This window comes from Pan paniscus, chromosome 3, assembly GCF_029289425.2.
Source record: "Pan paniscus chromosome 3, NHGRI_mPanPan1-v2.0_pri, whole genome shotgun sequence".
Classification (NCBI taxonomy): Eukaryota; Metazoa; Chordata; class Mammalia; order Primates; family Hominidae; genus Pan; species Pan paniscus.
Window position 1 is genome coordinate 6352665 of NC_073252.2, and position 23986 is coordinate 6376650.

The 23986-nt window shown below is 44.7% G+C and overlaps 1 protein-coding gene across 4 annotated transcripts in view; it reads right to left on the minus strand.

The window, feature by feature from the left end:
- The window catches only part of JAKMIP1 (janus kinase and microtubule interacting protein 1), a 177091-nt gene that overhangs the window by 56665 nt on the left and 96440 nt on the right, over nucleotides 1–23986 (minus strand). For all 4 annotated transcript variants that reach the window (XM_034951926.3, XM_034951925.2, XM_057302029.1 and 1 more), the window contains 3 exons: nucleotides 5096–5305; nucleotides 4525–4644; nucleotides 1294–1440 (listed from right to left, as the gene is read on the minus strand). In XM_034951926.3, the coding sequence (XP_034807817.1) occupies nucleotides 1294–1440; nucleotides 4525–4644; nucleotides 5096–5305 (477 nt within the window). The remainder of the gene's footprint in view (nucleotides 1–1293; nucleotides 1441–4524; nucleotides 4645–5095; nucleotides 5306–23986) is intronic.

Genomic DNA, 23986 nt, shown 5'->3' on the forward strand with positions numbered 1-23986 from the left:
CACAGGGAGACAGACCACCACAGGGTTACCCGCCAACAATGTTTGTTAGGGACAGTGCTGGAGTGGAGCTCAGGGGTGCAGGGACAGAAGGATGGACGGGAGGATGAAAGAGATGATGGCCTGATATGGTTTGGCTGTGTCCCCACCCAAATCTCATCTTGAATTGCAGCTCCTAGAATTCCCATGTGTTGTGGGAGGGGCCAGGTGGGAGATCATTGAATCATGGTGGTGGTTTCTCTCATACTATTCTCGTGGTTGTGAATAAGTCTCTGATGTTTTTATAAGGGGTTTCCCCTTTTACTTGGCTCTCAATCTCTCTTGTCTGCTGCCAAGTAAGATGTGCCTTCAGCTTTCTGCCATGACTGTGAGGCCTCCCCAGCCACGTGAAACTGTGAGTCCATTAAACCTCTTTTTCTTTATAAATTACCCAGTCTCAGGTATGCCTTTATCAGCAGTGTGAAAATGGACTAATACGTGGCCACCTTGTCCTGTGCTGGAAGAGGGGACAGGGCAGACCAAAGCCAAGCCCAAGGTGGGGCTGACCATGCACACTGCTGACAGGAAGGGATGCGCAGGGCCTGGGGGTGGAAGACGACATTTGAAATGAGCCTAGAAACCTGGGAGGGGAAGGCAGGGGAAGGAGAGGACTTCACACAACAGCAATTACACACACACACGCACACACACACACACACACACCTGCATCTGCTACAGTGCAGACAGCAGAGCATGTGTGGTGACAGAGCCTCCGTCTTCCCAGCTGTAAAGTGGGGGTTGATACTACTCTGAACAATGAACCTGAAATCATTCTGTAAACTGTCAAATACAAGACACCCGCCCTGACCACAAACACCAGGCATCCTAGCTGGAGGAGAAACCCCTCTGCAGAGCACGGCCAGCGATCATTGTAACGGCTTTCACTTGCTGGGTGTCCTCTGGGCCCGTTCCCTGTGAGGTCTTTACATGCTGTTATTTTATCCTCTTGATGATCCTCCAATGTTGATATTTTCATTCCCATTTTATGCATGAAGAAACAGAGGCTCAGAGAGAATGGGGGATGTGTTTAAGGACACAGCTGTCTGACTCCCTCTGGGCACAAACACCCACAGCATAGCGAATGTGAGACAGGTGGAGAGAAAGGAGAGACATCTGTGACTGACACTGTGCCTGGTGCTTCGTGGGGAGGTGGGCAGCAGGTGTGACCCAGAACATGTGAATCGGGAGGTTCAGGGCTGAAGAATCCCAGACAGAGAAGGGAGTGTCAGGGCTGGGCCCAAGGGGTCCACAGCTCACCATTTCCACGTTTTCTCGCGTGAGGTTCTTGATTTTCTCCTCCATCCTCTGGATACTCTGCAACAAATCCTCATTCTTCTTGTTCATCCGCTTATTCTTCTCCACCAGGGGCTTCAGCTGAACCTCGGTCTCTCGCGAGCGTTTCAGCTGTGGTTGGAAACAGACACAGAGGCTCAGACAACTTGACGACGGACGGCCGAGGTCACAGCACCGAGGTGAGCAGAGACTCAACCCAGTTAGGACCCCTTCTGAGGCCAGTGTCCTGGATGACACATTTGTTTGCTAGTTGCATGACAATGGGCAAGTTCTCAGCCTCAGTTTCCTCATCTATCAAATGAGAATCATGGCAGCTCCTGTCTCCTAGGCACAGGGTGAGAATTGAATTCATAGTGGTAGTCTCCCAGTGTTATTTTCATGGAAAGAATTAGAAACAACTTAAATATCTATCAATATCATGATAACCACAGGCACAGCCAACACATGTGAAGGGGCCACCTTCCCCATCCGCATTTTATAGACAAAGAACCTGAGCCCAAAGAGAGGAGGCAATGGGCCCAACTTCACAAAGAAAGTGCCAAGAATGCTTTGCACTTTTGCAAAGATTGGTGGTTTGAGTTCACCAAGAATCAAACACAAGGGACTGACTCTAGACCCCTGCGTTTACTCCCCAGGCTGTAAATGTTAAGATAAAATATTCTGATGGTATAGGTTGAAATATAAAATGTACCATGTGACCCATGCATTCTACTTCTAGAAACCTACCGCCCCCCCAAAAAAATGCCACGTAGAAGATACATACGTCTCTTTACTGACTTGAACCTTTATGTAAAGTCAGTAAAGACCCATATGTATCTTCTACGTGGCATTTTTTTTTTGAGACAGAAGGTAGGTAAAATGACATGTGTCACTTTGACAAAGGGTCTCACTTCGTCACCCAGGCTTGAGTGCCGTGGCGTGATTTCAGCTCACTGCAGCCTTGACGTCCTGGGCTCAAGCGATCTCCCACCTCAGCCTCCCAAGTAGCTGGAACTACAGGTGTGCACCACTGCACCCAGCTAATTTTTTTGTATTTTTAGAGATGGGGTTTTGCCATGCTGCCCAAGCTGGGCTGGAACTCCTGAGCTCAAGGAATCTTCCCACGTTGGCTTCCCAAAGTGCTGAGATTAGAGGCATGTGGCACCTCAGAGAAATCCAGAAAGCGGCAACAGCCTAAAGATCCACCACTGGGAAGAGAGTTGAACAGACCATGGTATATCCACACAATGGACTACCAAGCCGCTGGTAAAAAGACAAAGACAGATCTCTAAGCACTGATGGGGAGTGATGTAACTGATCAATGAGGTGGTAAAAGCAAGTTGCAGAACAATACACAGCAGGGAAAAAAATCCCAATTCATATCCATAAAATAAAACAAAGTCTCTTGGTGAGTTTTAAGGCATTTATTTAAACATTAAGAACATTTAAGAACCACTCCAAACTAGCAGTATTTACCTCATGATTTTAAGATTGAGGCCAGGCGCGGTGGCTCACGCCTGTAATCCCAGCACTTTGGGAAGCTGAGGCAGGCAGATCACTTGAGGTCAGGAGTTCAAGACCAGCCTGGCCAACATGGTGAAACCCCATCTCTACTAAAAATACAAAAATTAGCCGGGTGTGTTGGCGGGTGCCTGTAATCCTAGCTACTTGGGAGGCTGAGGCAGGAGAATCACTTGAACCCGGGAGGCAGAGGTTGCAGTGAGCTGAGATCACATCACCGCACTCAAACCTGGGTGACAGAGCAAGACTCCACCTCAAAAAAAAAAAAAAAGATTGAAGCGTTGGCAAACTTATTAGTTTCTACTTTTAACTACTTCAGTCTGATCTGACATGTTTCCAGAAGCCTGTGTTTTTTCCTAATCCACTCAGTAAACTATGCAGCTCATGAGTATTTATGAGCTTATAAATATTTAAATGAAGAGTAGAGACATAATATTAGATGTACAGTCTGATTAAAGCCAAAAAAAAAAACCTTTAAAAATACTGGAAGGAAGTAAATTTATTTTGATCCTATTAAAGTTGTGAAGAGGTGATACTTACGGACACTTTTCACCACTCATTGTTTTCAAATATTCTGTGGATATACTTCTCTTCATAATAAAAATTAGAATAAACATAAAAATTATGAGGCATCTGTCAAGAAGTTGATGTATCAACTGCCATTACATAAAAATTAGTTTTGCTGTTATCCAGGAAATGTAAACATATTCATGAAATTGCTATTTTTACTGGAGATTTCTTTTTTAACCAGAAGTCCATGTTCATTATTTTTAAAATTAATGTATAAGTTTTAGTTTACAAGTATATAAAATTTTATGCAAAAAAGTAAATACATAAGCACAAATTAAAATTACCCATAATTACACCACCTAAAAGAATAACTTCTAGCCAGGCGTGGTGGCTCATGTGTGTAATCCCAGCACTTTGGGAGGCTGAGGGGGGCAGATCACCTGAGGTCAGGAGTTCAAGACCAGCCTGGCCAACATGGAGAAACCCTGTCTCTACTAAACATACAAAATTAGCCAGGCATGGTGGCACATGCCTGTAACCCCAGCTACTCGGGAGGCTGAGGCAGGAGAATCGCTTGAACCCAGGAGGTGGAGGTTACGGTGAGCCAAGATCGTGCCATTGCACTCCAGCCTGGGCGACAAGAGTGAAACTTTGTCTCAAAAAAAAAAATAATAATAATAATTTCTAATATTGAAGATGATGACAATGTATTATTGTTCTGTAAAATGCATTTTTCATTTAATTTACTATGAACACGTTTCCATTTCAATTAAATAGGGTCTCCATCATCAATCTTAATGACAGTCTAGAATTCATTGTATAAATATTCCATAATCACTCTTCCCTATGCTTTAGTATTGAACAACTGGGTTTTTTGGTTTTTTAATTGTTGATTTTTTTCAGTTTGGGTTGTTAACATAAACAACACTGCAATGAACATCCTCTCCACGCTTCTCATGGAACTTCTCCAGTTGTTTGCTAAAGATAAGTTCCTACAAAAACAAATGGCAGTAAGAGATTTCTTCAATGAGCATGTGTTAGATTTTTAATCGAAAAGAAGTAAGAAGCAAAGTTCAGAGAACCAGAAGGCTTCTGCATTAACTTTCTGTGCAGGGCATGTTTCAGGGACTCAGGGCCCCTTCCTTGCACCCTATGAGGCACCGCCTGTCTCTCGGGGCTACTTACCAGTTCATTCCTCTCATCTGCCAACAGCGTATTTCTGTCTTCCAGCTTCCGTATCACTGAATTCAGTTCAGCAATTTTTAGTTGAAATCGCCTCACATCTCGCTCGTCCATATGTTGATCCTAAAAAAAAAAAAAAAAAAAGTCAGGACGTAAATGTACTTTGAAGAAGTTGTGTGGAGCCTTCTTAGAAAATTCACATGACATAATGGGTGAGATCCTTATTCAGGGGCCCACATGCCACACAGCAAGGTGGGGAACACCCAAGCCCACTGCACATCTGCGGAAGACTCCATCTAGATGGCCACTGAGACTTCAAACCCTTCCGTGGCTCCCTGGGGACCTTGTGGTCAGGCCCCTCCCACCCCGTATCTCTTACAAAGGCCACCACGCACCGGCACCTCACACAGCGTCCAGCACAAAGAACTTATAACATCCCCTCCAATACTGAGTGAATGAATGAATGAGTGAATACATGCTACCTCAGTGTCCTCTGTGGCTGACCAGAAGAATGCCATGTAAATGGGTGGGGTGGAGGACCAGCCTGAGGCTGGCACAAGCTGCTGCCCCTCACCTGGACGCCCATGAGCTCCACCATGTCCCCGATCCCTGGCGGGAGCTCTCTCTTTGGACTACTGTGGTGCCGCTCGGCCTCCTTGACCTGAACCAGCTGCTCATCCAAAGCCTCTTTCTGCAGAAGCAGCTTCTGGGTCTGCCCAGCCTGCACGCCAAGTTCCTTCTCCAAGGCCAGAATCACACGGTCTTTCCCTTTGATCTCATCCATCTGAAAAGGAGAAAGAATAAGCAGTCAGCCCTAGGGGCTCATGACCAAGGAAATCTCTCCCCCATTTGGGGCCTTCGGCCCAGGGAAAGGTCAAAGCAGTGTCTCGGGCCTGGGTCAACTGAATTCAGTAAACTCCAGACTCAGAGCAAGCATAGCCCGCAGCCCAGGGCTTGTTCCCCGTCACTCCCACAAGACAGAGGAGACAGAGCTAACGGTTGAAGCACATACATATTCAACCTGACATGCATACTGACATCAGTGTATGCTCCTGTCTCTCTCACTTTAATGAGATACAATAAAACACTGCCGGCCCCCAGCCAGGCCTCTGCAGCTCAGCTTCTTGGCAGAGCTGGCTTCTCTCTCCGTCTCCAGGACCGTGTCTCCCTCTCAGTCATTGACCCTCTCCTGCCTGGCCACAGCTCCCCAACCCTCACCACCAGACAGCTCCTGCCAAGGTCACCAGTGCTCTCCTGGCCACCGAACCCACCGGACAACATTGTCCTCCCGCCCTGACTCCGTCACCCACTCCCAGACTCACGACCTCCTGCTCCCTCTCCCCAAGGCCACTTCCCAGTTTCTATCTTCTTTATAGACTGTCTTGCTCTGGCTCTCATTGAAGCCTGGAGTTTCCAAGGCTCGGGCCTCTTCTCACTCTATATCCTCTCCCAGGCAGCCAGGTCCTCCCCGACGGTATCAACCCCACATATGCAGCAGATCTTAAACACACGCCTCAGCCCTGGCTTCTCTCTGAGCTCCACAATCACAGAACCAGCTGGCTGCCTGACACCTCTGCTTGGATCTCGGAGGGACCACAGCCTCTCCACGTACAAACCTGAACTTAATCTTCAGTTCACCCCCAGCCCTGTCTTGTCCAGCCTTCCTACGGGGGAGTGTCAGAAAGGACACAGGCTCAACACAGTGGGCCGGGTGACAGTGAGGAACCACACCAAAAAAAGTATGCAGAGGAAGGGTCAGCCCCAGGTCATCCACTCTGGCTTTTTCTGGATGCTCCAGTGAAGGCACTGTCCTGGTTGAATAGCAGGCCCCCAAGACCCATGGCCTTCCTGGAACTTCAGAATGGGACCTTATTTGGAAAGAGGGTAACTGCAGGTGCAATTAGTTAGGATGAGGTCATCCTGGAGCAGGGTGGGCCCTTATGACTGGTGTCCTTATGAGAGGAGAAGGGAGACACAGAGGGGAAGGCCGTGTGAGGACAGAGGCAGAGGCTGGAGGGACACAGCCTCAAGCCAAGGAACTCAAGGTCAGCCAGCAACACCAGCATCAGGAAGAGGCTGGGAAAGATCCTCTTCCACAGCCTTAGGGGGAAGTGTGGGCATGCAGACACCTTGATTTCAATCTCCTGGCCTCCAGAACTGTATAGGAACACATTTCTGTCATGTTAAGCCATCAAGTTTGAGATTATTTGTTGCAGCAGCTGCAAGGAAACAGATGCAAAGGCTCCTCCTGCTCAGCTCACTCACGTAGCAAGTTACATTTCAGTGGATTACAATCCAAAGCTCTTACTTCTAAATCATAAACCTTGATTTCAGACACAGACTGCCACAGCAGAGAATTCAGGTGAAGGGCCCTCTTCTGATAGCAGAGAGAAGCAGGCTAAAATCCCGCCCACCCCGCAACTCTGACCATATGACCATGGGCAGGTTGGGCCACCTCTCTGACTCAACTTCTGTCTCTGTAAAATGTGGACAATAGGAAGACTTTAGAACCAACTCTGTCTAACTGTTGAGGAGCTTTAGAGCAACCATGAGAAGAATTTGGTACAGTGCCTAGCATATCGCAAGCCTGCCATCAGTGTTCACTGCCACTGTTAATCTCTTCTAGCCCCTAGGTAACACGAGGCTATTTTATTTTAAAAGAAGACCACTAAAAACTGAAAAAATAACATAGAGATGAGAGAAGAAAGGAAATGTTACTCCTAGATTCCAGACTGAGAGGTTTTCCAGCCACGTACCACGGTGCTACAGTTCTGATGTGGAATTTCCATCACTTGCAACCAAAATAATCCCAATTGACATAGAGTTCAGGAAAGAACAAAAAACGTGCCGGAGGTATCACCTCTCTCTTATGTGCTAGTTGTGAGCTAGGTACTAATTTGTACTTAAGAGCTCTCTGAGGCACCTTTCTTTGGAAGACAAAAGGCTGTTTCCATCTGCCAGGATGATATCCTGGCCCCTGCAATGGGTGCTCCATGCAGTTTCTCCTAAGCAGCTGCTGAATGTGCCCACTGCTCCCCCTGGTGATGATCCACCAGCATCTACCTGCTGGGGCCAAATCCCAAATCCCGAGTGTTGCAATTTCCAAATGGGTAGGAGCACTGTCCCTTCCACAGGAGGAATCTTTAAACATGCTGAAAACACCACTGCCAATGTAGATGCCAACCCCAAAGCAAAAATCATTATGCAGAAGGAGTTTATTCATTTAATTCACTCAAGCACGCTTTCATTAACTCAACACAAGCTGAGCTGAGCGCTATCAGTGGGTGCTGAGAAACATTAGTGAGCAAAAGAGATCAGCCGCCCTGCCCTAGGGGCTTCTATTCTGCTAGTGGGGGGAGCAGGCTATAAACATAATAAATAAGCAGACATTGTAGTGATTGAGAGTGATTTGTGCTATGAGGGGGAAAAAAACAATAATAACATCAAAGCAAAGGAAATCGGTAGGGGCAGTGGAGGGTGTTGCAAACCAACAGTTTGTCCATCACGGGTAAGGGAGGGTTCTTGTCTGCCCCTCAGTATCAGCTTTGCAGTGAAGCCCCCGCCACTGCCTTCCACTAGCTCCCCACAAAAGGCAGCACCGTCGCGAGCAAGACATCTCCAGGATCCCAAATTCTCCACCTGGAAGAGCACCAATTCCCCCTTGTCCTAGTAAGTGAGACAGAGGGCTTCTGCCCCAGTCATCACAAGAAAGTTTCCTAGAAAATATTCTCAAACAGCAGAGATGGCATCTAGAAACGGATGGAGGGCCAATGCAGAACACATTCCGGAGCCAGCATGAGAGTCCTGAGGCCCCAGAGGTTAAGACACTGGCCAAGCTCACGTAGCAAGAGGCAGGCACACTCACAGTTCACTGACTTTACTCCTGGATCACAAGCTGAGCTCTTAGTGATCCTACCTCACTGCCCTTGGGATGCTGATGAAATCCCAAGCTTCCTGGAACTGCTCACCTGACCATATGGAACATCCCTCAGCTTCCTTCCCGCATCCATTTCCCCTTCTCCCATACGCCCAGTCTCAGCATGTGCAGTAGGAAAGGGGTGGAACGAACATCACTGCAAGTTCCCAGGGCAGTCCCCAATTGGCTCATGCCACCCAAATGTCCCTGTCCCATCAGTAATTGCTTCAGGGATGGATGCACAACCCAATCAGAACCAATGGCCAGAAGTAGGCAGCACCAGGATCCTCCTGTTTTTCTTTAGGAGCTAAGAAAGGGACTCTGGGCTGTGTGGTGTAAGAATGTGGGACCTGGCACAGTGGTGGCATCCCCCCAGCACAGCATGAGAGCCCACAGCCTGGGAATGACGCAGCAGGAGGCAGAGCAGAGCCCAAGAACCTGGGATCCTGGATGACATCGTTAGTGCACCTGGAGCTGCACCTACAGCAAATTCCATGACTTCAGTTGGGGGAGCCAACAGACACCTATGGCCTAAGCTGGTTTGATGGAATTTCTGTCACTTGCGACCAAAAGAATCACAATCAACAGAGTTCAGGAAAGAACGACAAATTTGATGTTGGCTATCACTCCCCTCTTAATGCTAGCGTGAGCTAGGTACTCATTTGTACTTAAGAGACACTGTCTGAGTCTTTAAAAGATCCTCAAAGTGGACATCATTTACCCCAAGTTACACACAAACTTGAGGCCCAGAAAGGGGAATGTGCTAACACTCTAGTTAGCAGCAGAACCATGACTCAAATGCAGATTGTCCTCTCCAAGCCCTCCCTGTCCCCTCTGCCCCAAAGGAACAGAGTCCGGTTGTTTCTCAGCAGTCAAGTCCACCAGGAAATGTATCTCAGTGAAAACAAGCCCACTGACCCATGACTGATTTGGTGAGCTCCACTTTATTGCAAAGTTTGGGGGAATCAAAGACTGAAGCAGAGGCCACTACCTCAACATCAATTCTCATTCTTGGTACCCGCAGTGGGATGAATAATGTCCCCCAAAATGTCACGTCTACCCCGAAAATCAGAATGTGACCTTATTTCGAAATAGGGCCTTTGCAGATGAAATGAAGATGCAAATTAAGATGAGGTTATACCAGGTTAGGGTGGACCCTAAACCCACTGACTGGCATCATTAAAAGAAGAGGACACCTGTAATCCCAGCACTTTGGGAGGCCGAGGCAGGCGAATCACCTGGGGTCAGGAGTCTGAGACCAACCTGGCCAACATGGAGAAACTCTGTCTCTCCTAAAAATACAAAAATTAGCCAGGTGAGGTGGTGCATGCCTGTAATCCCAGCTACTAGGGAGGCTGAGGCAGGAGAATTGCTTGAACCTGGCAGGCAGAGGTTGCAGTGAGCCGAGGTCACGCCACTGCACTCCAGCCTGGGTGACAGAGTGAGAGTCCATTTCAAAAAAAAAAGAAGAAAAAGAAGAGGACAAGCTGCAGACATGCAGGGGAGAAGGCCACGTGCAGGCAGAGACTGAAGTGGTGCGACTGCAAGTCAAGAAATGCCAAGGACTGCCGGCCACACCAGAAGCTGCAAGAGGCCAGAAAACACTTTCACCCTAGAGCTTTCCAAGGGAGCATGGCCCAGCTGATATCTTGATTTGGGACTTCTGGACTCCAGAACCATAGAGAAAATAAATGTCACTGTTGTAAGCCTCCAAGTTTGTGGTAATTTGTTACAGCTGCCCCCAGGAAACTAACAGAGCACCACACCAGGGTTTCTCAGAAGCCACAGGCCACGCAGTATGGGCTCCAGGATCACTTTAAACTAGAACATCACTGTCCCATGTTGACCATGATCACCTTAAACTAGAGTGTCACTGCCTCATGTTGACCATAACCACCTTAAACTAGAGCGTCACTGCCCCACGTTGACCATGACCGCCTTAGAATGTCAAAACCCCATGTTGACCGTGACTGCCTTAAACTAGAGCATCGCCGCCCCAGGTTGACCATAACCACCTTAAACTAGAGTGTCACTCCTCATGTTGACCATAACCACCTTAAACTAGAACATCACTGTCCCATGTTGACCATGACGTCCTTAGAGTGTCAAAACCCCACGTTGACCATGACTGCCTTAAACTAGAGCATCGCCACCCCAGGTTGACCATAACCACCTTTTCTTCTTGACTTTTACTAAGATGCATCCTAATGTGTAGATAAAAGTCCAAAGGCCTTCTTGCATTTCTAATCCAATCCAGCTGACAAAGAAATGAAACCAGCAGCCCATCTTCTGAATGTGTTGCCATGGGCAACAGGTTTGCTTAAGGAATGTCATTTATCAGACAGGGTGTGGGTGAATAGGAGAAATGAACATTCGATTTTTTCACTCCTTCTCCTAAGTGGACCATTTTGGGTGAAAACCATCCACACAATGAGATACCTGAATGGGGGAGATTTTTGTTTGGCACTGAAATGGAAATGGAGCCTTTGTGATACTGGATCCCTGGCACATTTTAAATTAAGCTCAAACCGTCTCTTGTGCAAATACACAGGGTTTTTTTTTCCCCCATTTTACTTCTCTTACATATACATTTTTCCTATAACAGAGGAACACATTTTACAAGTATCCTATTACAGAAACTATAAGCTGCTACATGCTTTAGCTCACTTGCTTGTTTAATTCTAACTCTCGGCAGATATGGGAATACCCCCATTTTATAGGTGAGGTGCTAGAGGCTTGGAGACAGTAACCACCTGTCCCACGGTCACATGGCAAACAAATGGGGAGCCCAGAATCACTCAGGGCAGCCTCTCTCCAAAGGCTTCTCTTCCCACCATGTGATGACAGCTCCCCTGAACACAAACCCATGAACATACGTGATAGAGAAAAGGGGCTGGAGACTGTTCCTGAGGACTCAGTATTGGTGTGCTTGCACTGTCTATAAATCAGAAATTTTAAACTGACACACAGCTCTTCTCCCATTCTTGGCACAGTATGGGGTTAAGGCATGAACTGGTGGTTTGTCACCAACTGTGGGACCCAGGCTATAGCTGGATGAGGACTTTAAAAGGGTGCCTTGTCACCTGCCTCCAGTCCCAAAATCTCTTCCAGCATCTCATCTCCCGCAGAGGGCCCCCAGCCCCAGTTTACACTCTCCCCATGCTGGGACACTCACTACCTCCCCAGGAGGTTCTTAGTTTCTAAGAACCTTTGGAATCTCAGAGTCTTTCCAACATTGAGGGTGGGGAATAAATGAATATATCCTCAAATCATCAGGACTATTTAAAAGGTAAGAAAAAGAAAAGAGAGAACTCCCTTCTACCCCAGCAACACCCTCAGTGCCTTTCACTGGGTGTCCCGCCCCCTCCCTCCCAGCCGTCCTCACCTGAAGAGCACACTCCAGGTGTGGTGGAATCCCGGCCAGCCCACAGCCTGCATGCAGAGGAGCCCTGTACTGTCAGTGAGAGGGGACCAGTGTGGGTACAGGCACTTCAGCTCTCTGAAGTCATTCACTTTCCATAGATCTCCTTCCTGTGCTACAAAATGAGACGCTGGGCGAAGAACCATTTCCTGCCAATGGGCTTGTGTACCAATGCCCAGAGGAAACTGGAGCACCACCCACCTGCAGCCCCAGGCTCCCCTCCCCATGGCCACACCCCCTTCCTGCTCCTCTGGGAATGCACGGGGCTTGGCAGAGGTGGGTTTTAAGCCATTGAGAGAACATTGTTGGTTCTGCCCAGCTATGAAAGTCTATAGGAGGAAAAGACAGAATATAAGCAAAATACCCTTCATCGTTATTCTATCACTGAAGCTCTCAGTGCACAGCATAGTGAGGTCTGCAGGGAAGCATGGCCCCTTCTAAGAGGGTCCTTGACCCCAAGTCATTGGAAGGCAGAGAATAGAAAACCTTTTCAGTGTTCGTGCAGACCCACTATATCGGTCATCATCACATGCATGGGAGACAGAATCAGAAACGCATTCCTGGAAATCATTCCCCCAGATTCAGGTGCGGGGGCCTCGATTCTACCTGTGATGCTTCATCTACTGTGTGGTGGGAACAAGGTGTTTGCTTGTGATCTTATCTATACCTTTTGCCAGAAATAGTTCACACTTTTAGAACTCCTATTAAAAGTAAGAAAATAAAGTCTCCAGTACTTGACAACAGGATTCCATTATATTTTCATTTTGTATTTTACTGGGAATCCAAGTATCACATATCATCATGGCTATTTTAGAGATATGGTTAAAATGATCACATCATGCCCCATTACTTCCAAACCTTTGCCAGTGTTTCTCCCTCTGCATAGGATCACCTAACAAACTCCTATGCATCCTTCAAAACCCAGCTCAGACCTCACTTCCTCTGTGAAATGACTCCTGCATCTACCCACAGAAGTGATCACATCCTCTTCTTTGTTGCTGCCTCTTTGGCTTGCATGGTCCTATTACCAAACCGTCCTGCTCACACTAGAATAATCTGCTCACACTCCTGTTAACTGTAAGCGCTTTGCTGCCTGGAATCGTGTCTTATTTTTCTCTATAACTCAGTAAATAAATATTCAACTGAGGGGGAACTCTCCTGCCCAGGGCTATATGTGTTCTTGGGCCATTCTGACTGACAGCAAATTTCATGGCCATGGATGACTATAAACAGTGTCCACCTCCCATTAAACTGATTGTTTACTATTAACATGCAGCAATTGGCAGCGAGTCCAGATCATGTGCTGCTTCCAAGGCTGATAACCAACCCAACGAGATGTCCCAAAAAGACAGCTTCAGAAACAATCACTCAAATTCTTATGCAAAACAGTCACCTCATAAAGGTCAGCAGTCTCTTGAAGTTCAGGGTCCTGAACCAGACACCTCCTGTATTACAATGAATGATGTCCATCTGTACAGGGAGGTGTGGCTGCCGTGCCCTGAAAAGTATCCTGTCTCCAGAAAGGAATGATGCTTACTTGGGAAGAGGTCACTTTCCTCAAAGAAGGAGCCAGGTTTGCACGTGGTAGGAGTCGGTGGGGAACAAGTCCTGGCCCAGTGCCTCTGCCCACCACCACTCAATGTGTCTGGTCAACCTGTGTGCAGGGCTCCAGAGTCCCACCTGCCCAGGAGGCTGCATGTTCCCTCTTTTCTGCCACCCTGGCTGGGCTGGGCAGTCCCCAGATGTCCTGCCCTTCACCTCCCAAGCAGAGATCACATGGGAGCGGGTGTCACCTGTCACCCCAGTAGACTGCGAGCTCCCTGCAGATGGCCAGGCAGGGTTTTAGCCATGGCCCCCCATGACTCCCCCAAGGGGCTGGCCCAGCAGGCATCTATATAGGGAACATGCATCGAACACATGCCACTGTCAGTTCATGAGTTTTAAAAACAACCATTATGGTTTTATAAAAGCATAAAATAAAATCTCAAACAATCTGTGCTAGCCCTGGGTCTAGCTCATAGCAGGTGCTCACCAAATGGAGTGCCCGGAAAATATATAGCCTCTCTTCCGTAATTTTCTGGCAAAAAAAGAAAGAAAACACTCTCCTTTATCTCCGAGCTGCCTGAAGCTTGATGCGAAAGGGCCACTGAGAAGGCCAGAAATGGGCCACTCCTACCCAACTGACAGGAGGAATCGTGCTGAGAAAACAGCCTGGCCCCAGTGAGAGGGCTTGGCAGACAGGCATGGGAGTAAACAAACCTACCAACCTCCGGGGCCCCTGGGGTCTCAGGAGCTGCGGGCACCCAGCCTAGGCTGGTCCATCGGCCCCTGTTCTCCTAGTTGAGATCCTGAGGCCCGAGGCCTTAAGCTGTGCCTTGATTCCTCCTACCTTGTCAAACTAGTTCCCAACAGTGGCACTCTTTCAAAAATAAAGTTTTAACTCTTATTAGGAAAGGAATGCAGATCCATTATAGAAAATGAAAAATACAGCCAGATGCAGTGGCTCACGCCTATAATCCCAGCACTTTGGGAGGCAGAGGAGGGACATTTGCTTAAGCTCAGGAGTTCAAGACCAGCCTGGGCAACATGGAGAAACCTTGTCTCTGCAAAAAATACAAAAAATTAGCTGGGCATAGGTGGTCCTGGCTATTCAGGAGGCTGAGGTGGGAGGATTGCTTGAGCCTGGAAGGTAGAGGCTGCAGTGAGCTGTGATTGCACCACTGCACTCCAGCCTGGGCGACAGAGCAAGACCCTGTCAAAAAAGAAAAAAGATAGAAGAAAGATAAAAAGGAAGAGGGAGGGAAGGGAGGGAGGGAGGGAGGGAGGAAGGAAAGAAGGAAAGTGGAAGGAAGGGGAGTGGGGGAGGGAGGAAGGGGGGAGAGAGGAAGGGAAAGAAAAGAAAGAGGGAAATGAAAGAAAGGAGCAAAGGAAGGAAGAAGGGAAGGAAAGGAAGAAAGGAAGGAAGGGAGGGAGGGAGGGAGAGAGGGAAGAAAGGAAAGGGAAAGAGAGAGACAGCGAGAGAAAGAAAGGAAGGGAGGAAGAAAGGAAAGAAAGAAGAAAGGAAGGAAGGAAAATTAAACATACAACAAAGAACAGAGAAGGAAACAGAAAGCCCCCATGATGTCAGGATCCAGAGGCAGCCCCTGCCAACCTGTCACCTGCTTCCCCTCATTCTACTTCTGCAAGACAGAGTCCTGTTTGCAGCCATACATCCTGTTTTTTAACCTTCTGTGTTCACTTTCCCAAGTCCCTATAGCTTGTCATAAATGCCTGAGTCATTGTCCTGACTCAGAAACTCGAGGCAGCAAACGCGGATGCAATAGACCACTGGCAGAACACACACGGCGCCATCTGATGTGTACGTAACATTTGTGCAGGCTTTTGCACATTTCCTTCGGTAGACTCCTGGAAGTGGAATTAGCACACTAAAGGGCAGGAGCGTGCATAAAGCTGTTGTTTGCACAGAGGCGGGGGGCGTCTGCTATGCACCACACTGCACAGGCTCTGGGCTTTCACAGTGAACAAGACAGACTCAGTCCCTGTCCTTACAGAACTTGGATCCTAGTAGGGGAAAACGCACAAGAAATAATCAAAGAGAGAGAGAGAGAAATATCAGATGAGAAGTGCTGTGGCAAGGATGGGAAAAGGTGGCATATAACTGAGTGACTCGGGGCTGGCCTAGACGATGCTCAGGCAGGCCTCCCTGAACAAGGGACACTGAGGTGGCAGCTACTCAGTGAGAAAGAACCAACGGTGCAAAGATCGGGGGTGGAGCGCTCCGGGCCAAGGACACAGGAGTGCCTGTGCAAAGGCCCTGGGGCTGAGAACAACCTGCCAAAGGCACCTGCTGTCTTCTCTTTTGACACTTAAATTATACCCTACCTTTAAAAAAAAATCCTGGCTAATTTGATTGGGAATGATAGCATCCTGCTGTTTTGATTTGCATTTCATGACGGGTGAGGTTAAACTAATTTTTATATTTAATAGGCATTGCTTTTCTTTGTGAACTGTGTGTTCCCATGGTTGACTAATTATAAATTCCCATTGTTCCTCTTGTAAACTTGACAAACTTTTTATACACTGAGGATATTAACCCTCTGCCACATTGTTTAAAGACTGTTTCCCAGGCTACATCTTCACTCTCCATTTTTCTAAAGGCCTGCATGCCATCTGTGCATCAAATACTCTGTTGAGGAAACTGGGGGTAAAATAATATTTGTCATTATCATTATAACAAATTCATTTTCAGATCCCATTGGACATTGCTTTTAATCCTGTATCATTCAGAATTGAGTTTTGAAAGAGGATCAATGGCCTGAGGCTGAGTATAAAATTCCCACTTAACTTTTACCCTGTAAAATGGGAGTACGGGTTGAGTATCCCTTATCTGAAATGTTTGGGACCAGAAGTGTTACCGATTTGAGGGTGTTTGGATTTTGGAATATTTGCACATACGTAGTGAGATATCTTGGGGATGGGACCCAAGTCTAAACATGAAATCCATTTATGTTTCACATACACTTATACATATAGCTGAAAGGTTATTTTATACAATATTTTTAATAATTTTGTACATGAAACAAAAGTCTGTGTACATTGAAACATCGGAAGGCAAAGTTCTCACTGTCTCAGCCACCCAAGTTGACAGTCTGGGGTTGTTTGGCATCACCATCATTCCTGACAATGAATGTATTTATTTATTCAAGACAGACTCTCTCTCTGTCACCCAGGCTGGAGTGCAGGGGCATGATCGTAGGTCACAGTAGCCTCAATCTGCTGGCTTCAAGCAATCCTCCCACCTGGGCCTCCTGAGTAGCTGGGACTACAGGGGTATGCCACCACGTCCGGCTAATTTTTAAATTTTTTGTAGAGGCAAGACCTCACTGTCCAGGATGGTCTCAAACTCTCAGCCTCAAGCAATCCTCCCACCTCAGCCTCCTGAAGTATTGGGATTACAGTCATGAGCCATCTCGCCCCGTTCTGACTCTGAATTTATATGCTACCAATAAGTAATCACTTCTTACACTAATTCACACATACCACTGATACGGTGGAGAAGATAATGTGCTCATGGTAACATGTGAGCTTGCTTGCATGGGAAGTCTGGGTGTGTATGGAAGCTCTATCACAGCTGATGGGGGCTAGGGGGATCTTTTTTCCCCTTGGGTATGCTAAATACACTGCGTTGTACACCTGCATTTTGACTGCGATCTGTCACAGGAGGTTGGGTGTGCAATTTTCCACTTGTGACTTCATGTTGGCACTCACAGAGTTTCAGATTTTGGAGCATTTGGGACTTTGGCTTAGGGATGCTCAACCTATTTCTATACCACCTTTGGAAAACTCCATAAGGACGGGGGAAGCTTTACAGATCACTTCCCCATTTTGCAACAAAAAAATGCAATAAGAAGCGTTCGTTCTCATCATCATTTGACAAATGGTGTGAGTCAACCATTCCATGGGAAAAGCCAGGCCCATGCTTCCTTAGGCAGCTTGGAGAAACGCAATCTGGTTCCCTTGATCAAAATCACTCAAGACCAGGATGTCAGGTTTTTGTCTGGCTTTGAATATTTCAGAGGTAGTGAAAGCTCTCTCCGTGGAACCGGAAAGAATAATTAAAATGCAATGCCCTTTATGGCTCACTTACATTGTGGGACAGAAAAGCGGTGACTGTGACTTGAATCAGAGATAACAAAAGTGTAGTGTCGAGTTTGGAGTTCGAGAACATGGTTCTGATACGCATGAGTCTGGTTTAACAAGGTGCTGTCCAAAACCACGCCTGCCTGAACACACTTTACACAACTACCACCCAGGTCAGAAAAGAAACATTCCTCGTCGCGTGCGGTGGCTCACGCCTGTAATCCCAGCACTTCGGGACGCCAAGACAGGTGGATCACCTGAGGTCAGGAGTTCGAGACCAGCCTGGCCAACATGGCGAAGCCCTGTCTCTACTAAAAATACAAAAGAGTTAGCCAGGCGTAGTGGCAGGCGCCTGTAATCCCAGCTACCCGGGAGGCTGAGGCAGGAGAATTGCTTGAATCCAGGAGGTGGAGGTTGCAGTAAGCGGAGATCACAGCATTGCACTTCAGCCTGAGCAACAAGAGTGAAACTTCATCTGAAGGAACAAGGAAGGGAGGGAGGGAGGAAGGGAGGGAGGGAAGGAAAGAAAGAAAAGAGAAAGAAAAGAAAGGAAAGGAAGGAAGGAAGAGAGAGAGAGAGAGAGAAAGAAAGAAAGAAAGAAAGAAAGAAAGAAAGAAAGAAAGAAAGAAAGAAAGAAAGAAAGAAGAAAGAAAGAAAGATTGATTCCTGATGCTCGAGAAGGCTGGCTCCTGCCGCTTCCTGATCAACCCCACACCCGGAGGTCATCCACACTCTTACTCTAGCACCTTAGATTAGTTTTTACTCTTCTTAAACTTCATGTGAGTAAAATCATATAGTATGTAGCTTTTGTGCTCATCTTCTTTGGTTTGGTTCTGACACCACGTCTGGGAAATTCATTCATTTTCTTGCCTGTTTTGGAAATTCATTTTTTCCCAGTGCTGTGTAATATCCCATTGACTAAATACACCTTTATCCATCCTATTGCTACATTTATTGCTCACAGAGCATGTTTTCTATCCTTTTCCTTCAGGGAAAGTGGGTCTTTATATTTAAAGTGTGACTTTTGTATCCACTCTGACAATTTCTGCCTTTTAACTGGTTTAGTCCATTTACATTTAACGTAACTACTGATATGACTCCTTTAATTCCACCGTTCTGCTGTCTCTTCTCCATTTGTCTCGTCTGTTTTTTTTCCCTGCTTTGGTCCTTCTTTGCTACCCTCTTTTAGTGCAAACAGATTTCTTTAGTCTCTCATTTTATTTCCCCTATTTGCTTTTTATCTGTGCCTCCTTGTGCTGCCTTTTTAAACCTTGATTTGTCACAGTCTCCTTGAATTCATAGCATCACGCACCCCCTCAGACAAGACTGAAGGACTGTGCGAGAGCACAGATCCATTTACCACCAACCACCCCCACCCCATCCTTTCTAGATTGTTTTATGCACTTTACGTCTGCATATGTCATAAACCCCACAATACAATCTGATTCTTTTGCTTTAAACAGTCACTTGTGTTTTGAATACATTGAGAAAAAGAGATCGTCTCAGACATTGACTGTCCTTTACCCACTTCTCCTGTTCTTTATTCCCTTCCAAGAGAACTAAATTCCTATCTGGCATTGTTTCTCTTCACCTGCAGAACCTCCTTTAGCATTTTTGGTGGTACAGCCTCTGGCGACAAATAGTCTTAGCTTCCTTTTACCTAAAATGTCTTTATTTCACTCTTATTGTAAAATAATATTTTTTGCTTGATGAGAAATTCTGAGTTAACAGATGTCTCTGTTTTGTTTTAGGGCACTTTAGTGTATGGGATGCTACCGAGGGGCGCGGCTGCTCCACGTCCTTGCCATTTCTCAGCGCTGTTAGCTTTTTAATTTAGCCATCCTGGTGCCTGGGCAGTGTTGTTTCATTGTGTGCTGTTCTTCCTCTTATAAATATGCTCCTTTTAAATGCAAATACAAGATCCACCATTAAACTTTTATCAATCCTATTTAAATTTCCAATTTTTCTTGTTTTAAACATTTTAGAGTTTAATTTATAAATCATGCACTTCACCGATTTTTAGTAAGTCTTCCAAGTTGTGGAGCCATCATTATAATCTGTTTCAGAACCTTCCTCGCCCAGTAAGGTCCCTCACGCTCATTTACAGCTAATCTCCATTCCAACTAGTCCCCGTCAGCCACTATAGATTTGGATATATAGATTTGGCTATTCTGGAGATTTCATATAAATGCAAGCATACGATATGAGGTCTTTTGTGTCTAGCTTCTATCATTTAGCATAATGTTTCTGAGGTTCAGAAATGTTATAGATATTGAAGCATATAGATTTGGCTATTCTGGAGATTTCATATAAATGCAAGCATACAATATGAGGTCTTTTGCGTCTAGCTTCTATCATTTAGCATAATGTTTCTGAGGTTCAGAAATGTTATAGATATTGAAGCATATATCAATATTTCATACCTTCTCATTGTTGAATCACATTGTGTTATATAGACATGCCACATTTATCCATTCACCAACTGAGGACATTTGGGCTTCTCCCATTCGTTGACTATTACAATGCTATAAGCATTCATGTACAAATCTTTATATAGATATGTGTTTTCATTTCTCTTGGGTAGATACTTAGGAGTAGAATTACAGAGTCCGTAGGTGTCCTTTTTTTAGACTTTTTAAGAAACTACAAAACCACTTATCAAGGTGGCTATACCATTTTAAAGTCCTATCAGAATGACGGTACCCATTCCTCCACATGCTAGTCAACATTTACTATTGTCTGTTTCTTTTTTAATAGTCTTTCTAGTGGATGAGAATTTATATCTAGTTGTAATTTTACTCTGGTTCCCTGATGATCAATGAGGTAGAATACCTTTTCGCATATTTGTTAGTCATTTAATTATCCTGTTTTTGAAATATTCTTTCAAGCTTTTGCCCATTTTTGAGTTATTTTTCATATTGTTTTATAGTTTTTATAATCTGCACGAAAGTTCTTTGTGGTTATAGGTATTGAACATGTCTTCTCTCAATCTGTAATTTGCCTTGTCTCTCTTTTATTAGTGTCTTTTGATGAACAATGATTATTTCATGTCCAATGTACAACCCTCTCTGAATAGTATATTTATGTAAATAGTGTACTGTGTCCTGCTTAAGAAATATTTACCATGTCCCAAGATCATGAAAATAGTCTGTTTTCTACTAGTAGCTGTATTGTTTTACTTTTTACATGTAGGCCTATGGACCACTTTGAATTAATCTTTGTGGGTAGTATGATATAGACTTCATACTCTATATAGAGTGTGTGTGTGGTGTGTGTGTGCGTATTTCCTGTTTTTTTTTTTCTTACAGATAGCTGACCAGTCCAATATTGTCCATTGAAAGATCATCCTCTCTATAGTGAACTGCCACGGTATCTTTGTCCACACACGTGAAGATGTACTTCTGGGCTCTTCTGTTCCATTGACGTGTCTCTCTAACCTTCAGCCTTACTGTCTTGATTACTGTAGCTTTGTAGTAAACTTTGTTATAGGTTGTATGAAACCTCCAATTTTTCTCTTCTTCAAGATTGTGATTCCACATCCTTTCAATTTTTACATCAAATTTAGAATCTGCTTGCCGATGTCTGCATTTAAAAAGTCTGCTGGTGGCTGGGCGTGGTGACTCACGTCTGTAATCCTAGCACTTTGGGAGGCCAAGGCAGGTGGATCACTTGAGATCAGGAGTTCGAGATCAGCCTGGCCAACATGGCAAAACCCCATCTCTACTAAAAATACAAAAAAAAAAAAAAAAAATTAGCCGGGCATGGTGGCAGGCATCTGTAATCCCAGCTACTCGGGAGGCTGAGGCAGGAGAATTGCTTGAACCCAGGAGGCAGAAGTTGCAGTGAGTTGAGATCACGCCACTGCACTCCAGCCTGAGCAACAGAGCAAGACTCAGTTAAAAAAAAAAAAAAAAAAAAAAAGAAAGAGTCTGCTGGGATTTTGGTAAGGGATAGCACTGAATCTGTAGATCAATCATGGAAAAACTGATATCTATACTAAGTCTTCTAATCGATGAAAACGATATCCCTTTCCATGGATTTAGATCTCCTTAAGTTTTTCTCAGCAATGTTTTATAGTTTTCAGGGGAGACATCTTACACAACTTTCCTTAGATTTATTCCTAGGTATTTGAATTTTGTGGTGCTCTACTGTAAATGATATTTTTTAAGATTTCATTTTCTAATTGTTCACTGCTGATATATTGAAACAACTTATTTGTGTGTATGTACCTGTATATGTAGACTTTGATAAACTCACTTATTAATTCTAACAGTTTGTAGGGTCTTGCCATGTTCTGAATGTGTCTCACAAAAATTCATACATTGAAACTTATCATCAATGTGATAGTATTAGGAGGTGGGGTCTTTAAGAGGTGATGAAGTCATGAGGGCAAAGTCTTTATGAAGGGAGTTAGTGACCTTATAAGAGAAATATGAGCTGCCTGCCTCTCTTTTGTCATTCCGCTCCTTCTGCCATGTGAGGACATGGCATTCAAGGCACTGTCTTAGAAGCAGAAACTGGACCCTTGCCAGTGCCTGGATCTTGGACTTCCCAGCCTCCAGAATGGTAAGAAATAAATTTCTATTATATATAAGTTACCCAGTCTGTGTTATTTTGTTATAGCAACAGTAATGAACTAAAACAGGTCTCTTGGGTTTTCTACATCACAACCATAGCACCTGCAAATAATGAGTTTCCCTTTTTTCTCCCTCTCTAAAACCTTTTTATTTATTTATTTATTTTTTTTTTTGAGAGGGAGTCTCACTCTGTCGCCCAGGCTGGAGTGCAGTGGCGCAATCTCAGCTCACTGCAAGCTCCGCCTCCCAGGTTCGCACCATTCTCCTGCCTCAGCCTCCTGAGTAGCTGGGACTACAGGCGCCCACCACTGCGCCCCGCTGATTTTTTGTATTTTTAGTAGAGATGGGGTTTCACTATGTTAGCCAGGATGGTCTCGATCTCCTAACCTCGTGATCTGCCCGCCTCGGCCTCCCAGTGAAACTTTTATTTTATTTTATATTTGACATCCTAGCCAGTGCAATGTTGACTAGAAGTGGTAATAGTCAACATCTTGTTTAGACCTTGAACTTGGGTGGGAAATGTTCAATATTTCATCATTCTGTATATTACTTGTAAAAGATTTTTGATAGAACCATTTATCATATTAGAGAAATTCCATTCTATTCCTGGTTTTCAGAGAGTTTATATCATGAAGTTGAATTTTACCAACAGATTTTTCTGCATCTATTAAGATGACTGACCACATTTTTTTTTCTTTTTTATCATATTATTATTTTGAATTATATTCAGTGATTTTAGAATATGAAGCCAATCTTTATATTTTCAGAATAAACCCAGCTGGGTTATGACTTATTAGCCTTCCTACGTATTGCTGGATTTGATATGTTAATATCTTGCTCGTACTCTTGTATCTATGTTCATAAAAGGTAATCCAAAAGTTTTCTTATCCTGTAATGTTATTGCTTTTGGAATCAGAGTTACACTGGCTTCATAAGTTAGTTAAAATGTGTTCCTAATTCTCTATTTTCTGGAAGACTTTGGCTAGAATTAGTTTTACTTCTTTCTTAAACACTTTAAAGAATTTACTTGTGAAGCCATCTAGGTCTGGGCCTTTCTTCACAGGAAAATTATTCATTACAGATTTAATTTATTTAGGAGCTATAGGACTACTTAGATTTCCTATTTGTTTCATGTCAGTTTCGGTACATTGTGCTTATTCAAGGAATATGTTCATTTTATCGAAGTTTCAAGTTTATTGGTATATGCTGTTTGCTGTGGTTTTATTGACTGTAGGAGCTGTGGTATTTCCCCCTTTACATTTTTGATATTAGTAATTTATTGTCTCTGTTTTGCTTTATCAATATTGCTAAATGTTTGTCAATTTATCAGTTTTAATTAACTCTTGAATTTGTTGATTTTCTTTATTGATTTTATTTCACTGTTTCTTGCTCTTTAAAATTTCCTTCCTTCTACTCTCTGGAGTTTAATTTGCTGTTCTTTTTCTTTCTTCTTGAGATAGAAGCTTAGATACTTGATTTTCAGCATTTCTTCTTTTTGTCTAAAATATGTTTTGCTCTAAGGACTAATTACAACCCACAAATTTTGAAATGTGGTCTATAATGATAAAAGTATGTCATGTCCAGAGTATTCTGCAGTTGTGGAATAGAGGGCTCTGTCAGGTAAGTTCACGTTGGTTAATTGTGTTGGTGAAATCATGTCTTTATTCATTCTTTGTCTGTGTGTTCTACTGTTTGCTGAGAGAAGTGTGTTCATCCCCAACCATAACTGTGGATTTGTCTGCTTCTCCTTTTAGTGTTGATAATTTTTTTCTTTTATACATTTTGAGGTTTTGTTATTGAATGCATTCCCACTGAATTGACCCTTTATTATTAAGAACTGTCCTTTTGTGTCTTTAGTATTACTTCTTGCCTTAGAGCCTTTGACATTAATACAGCCAGACCAGCTTTGCT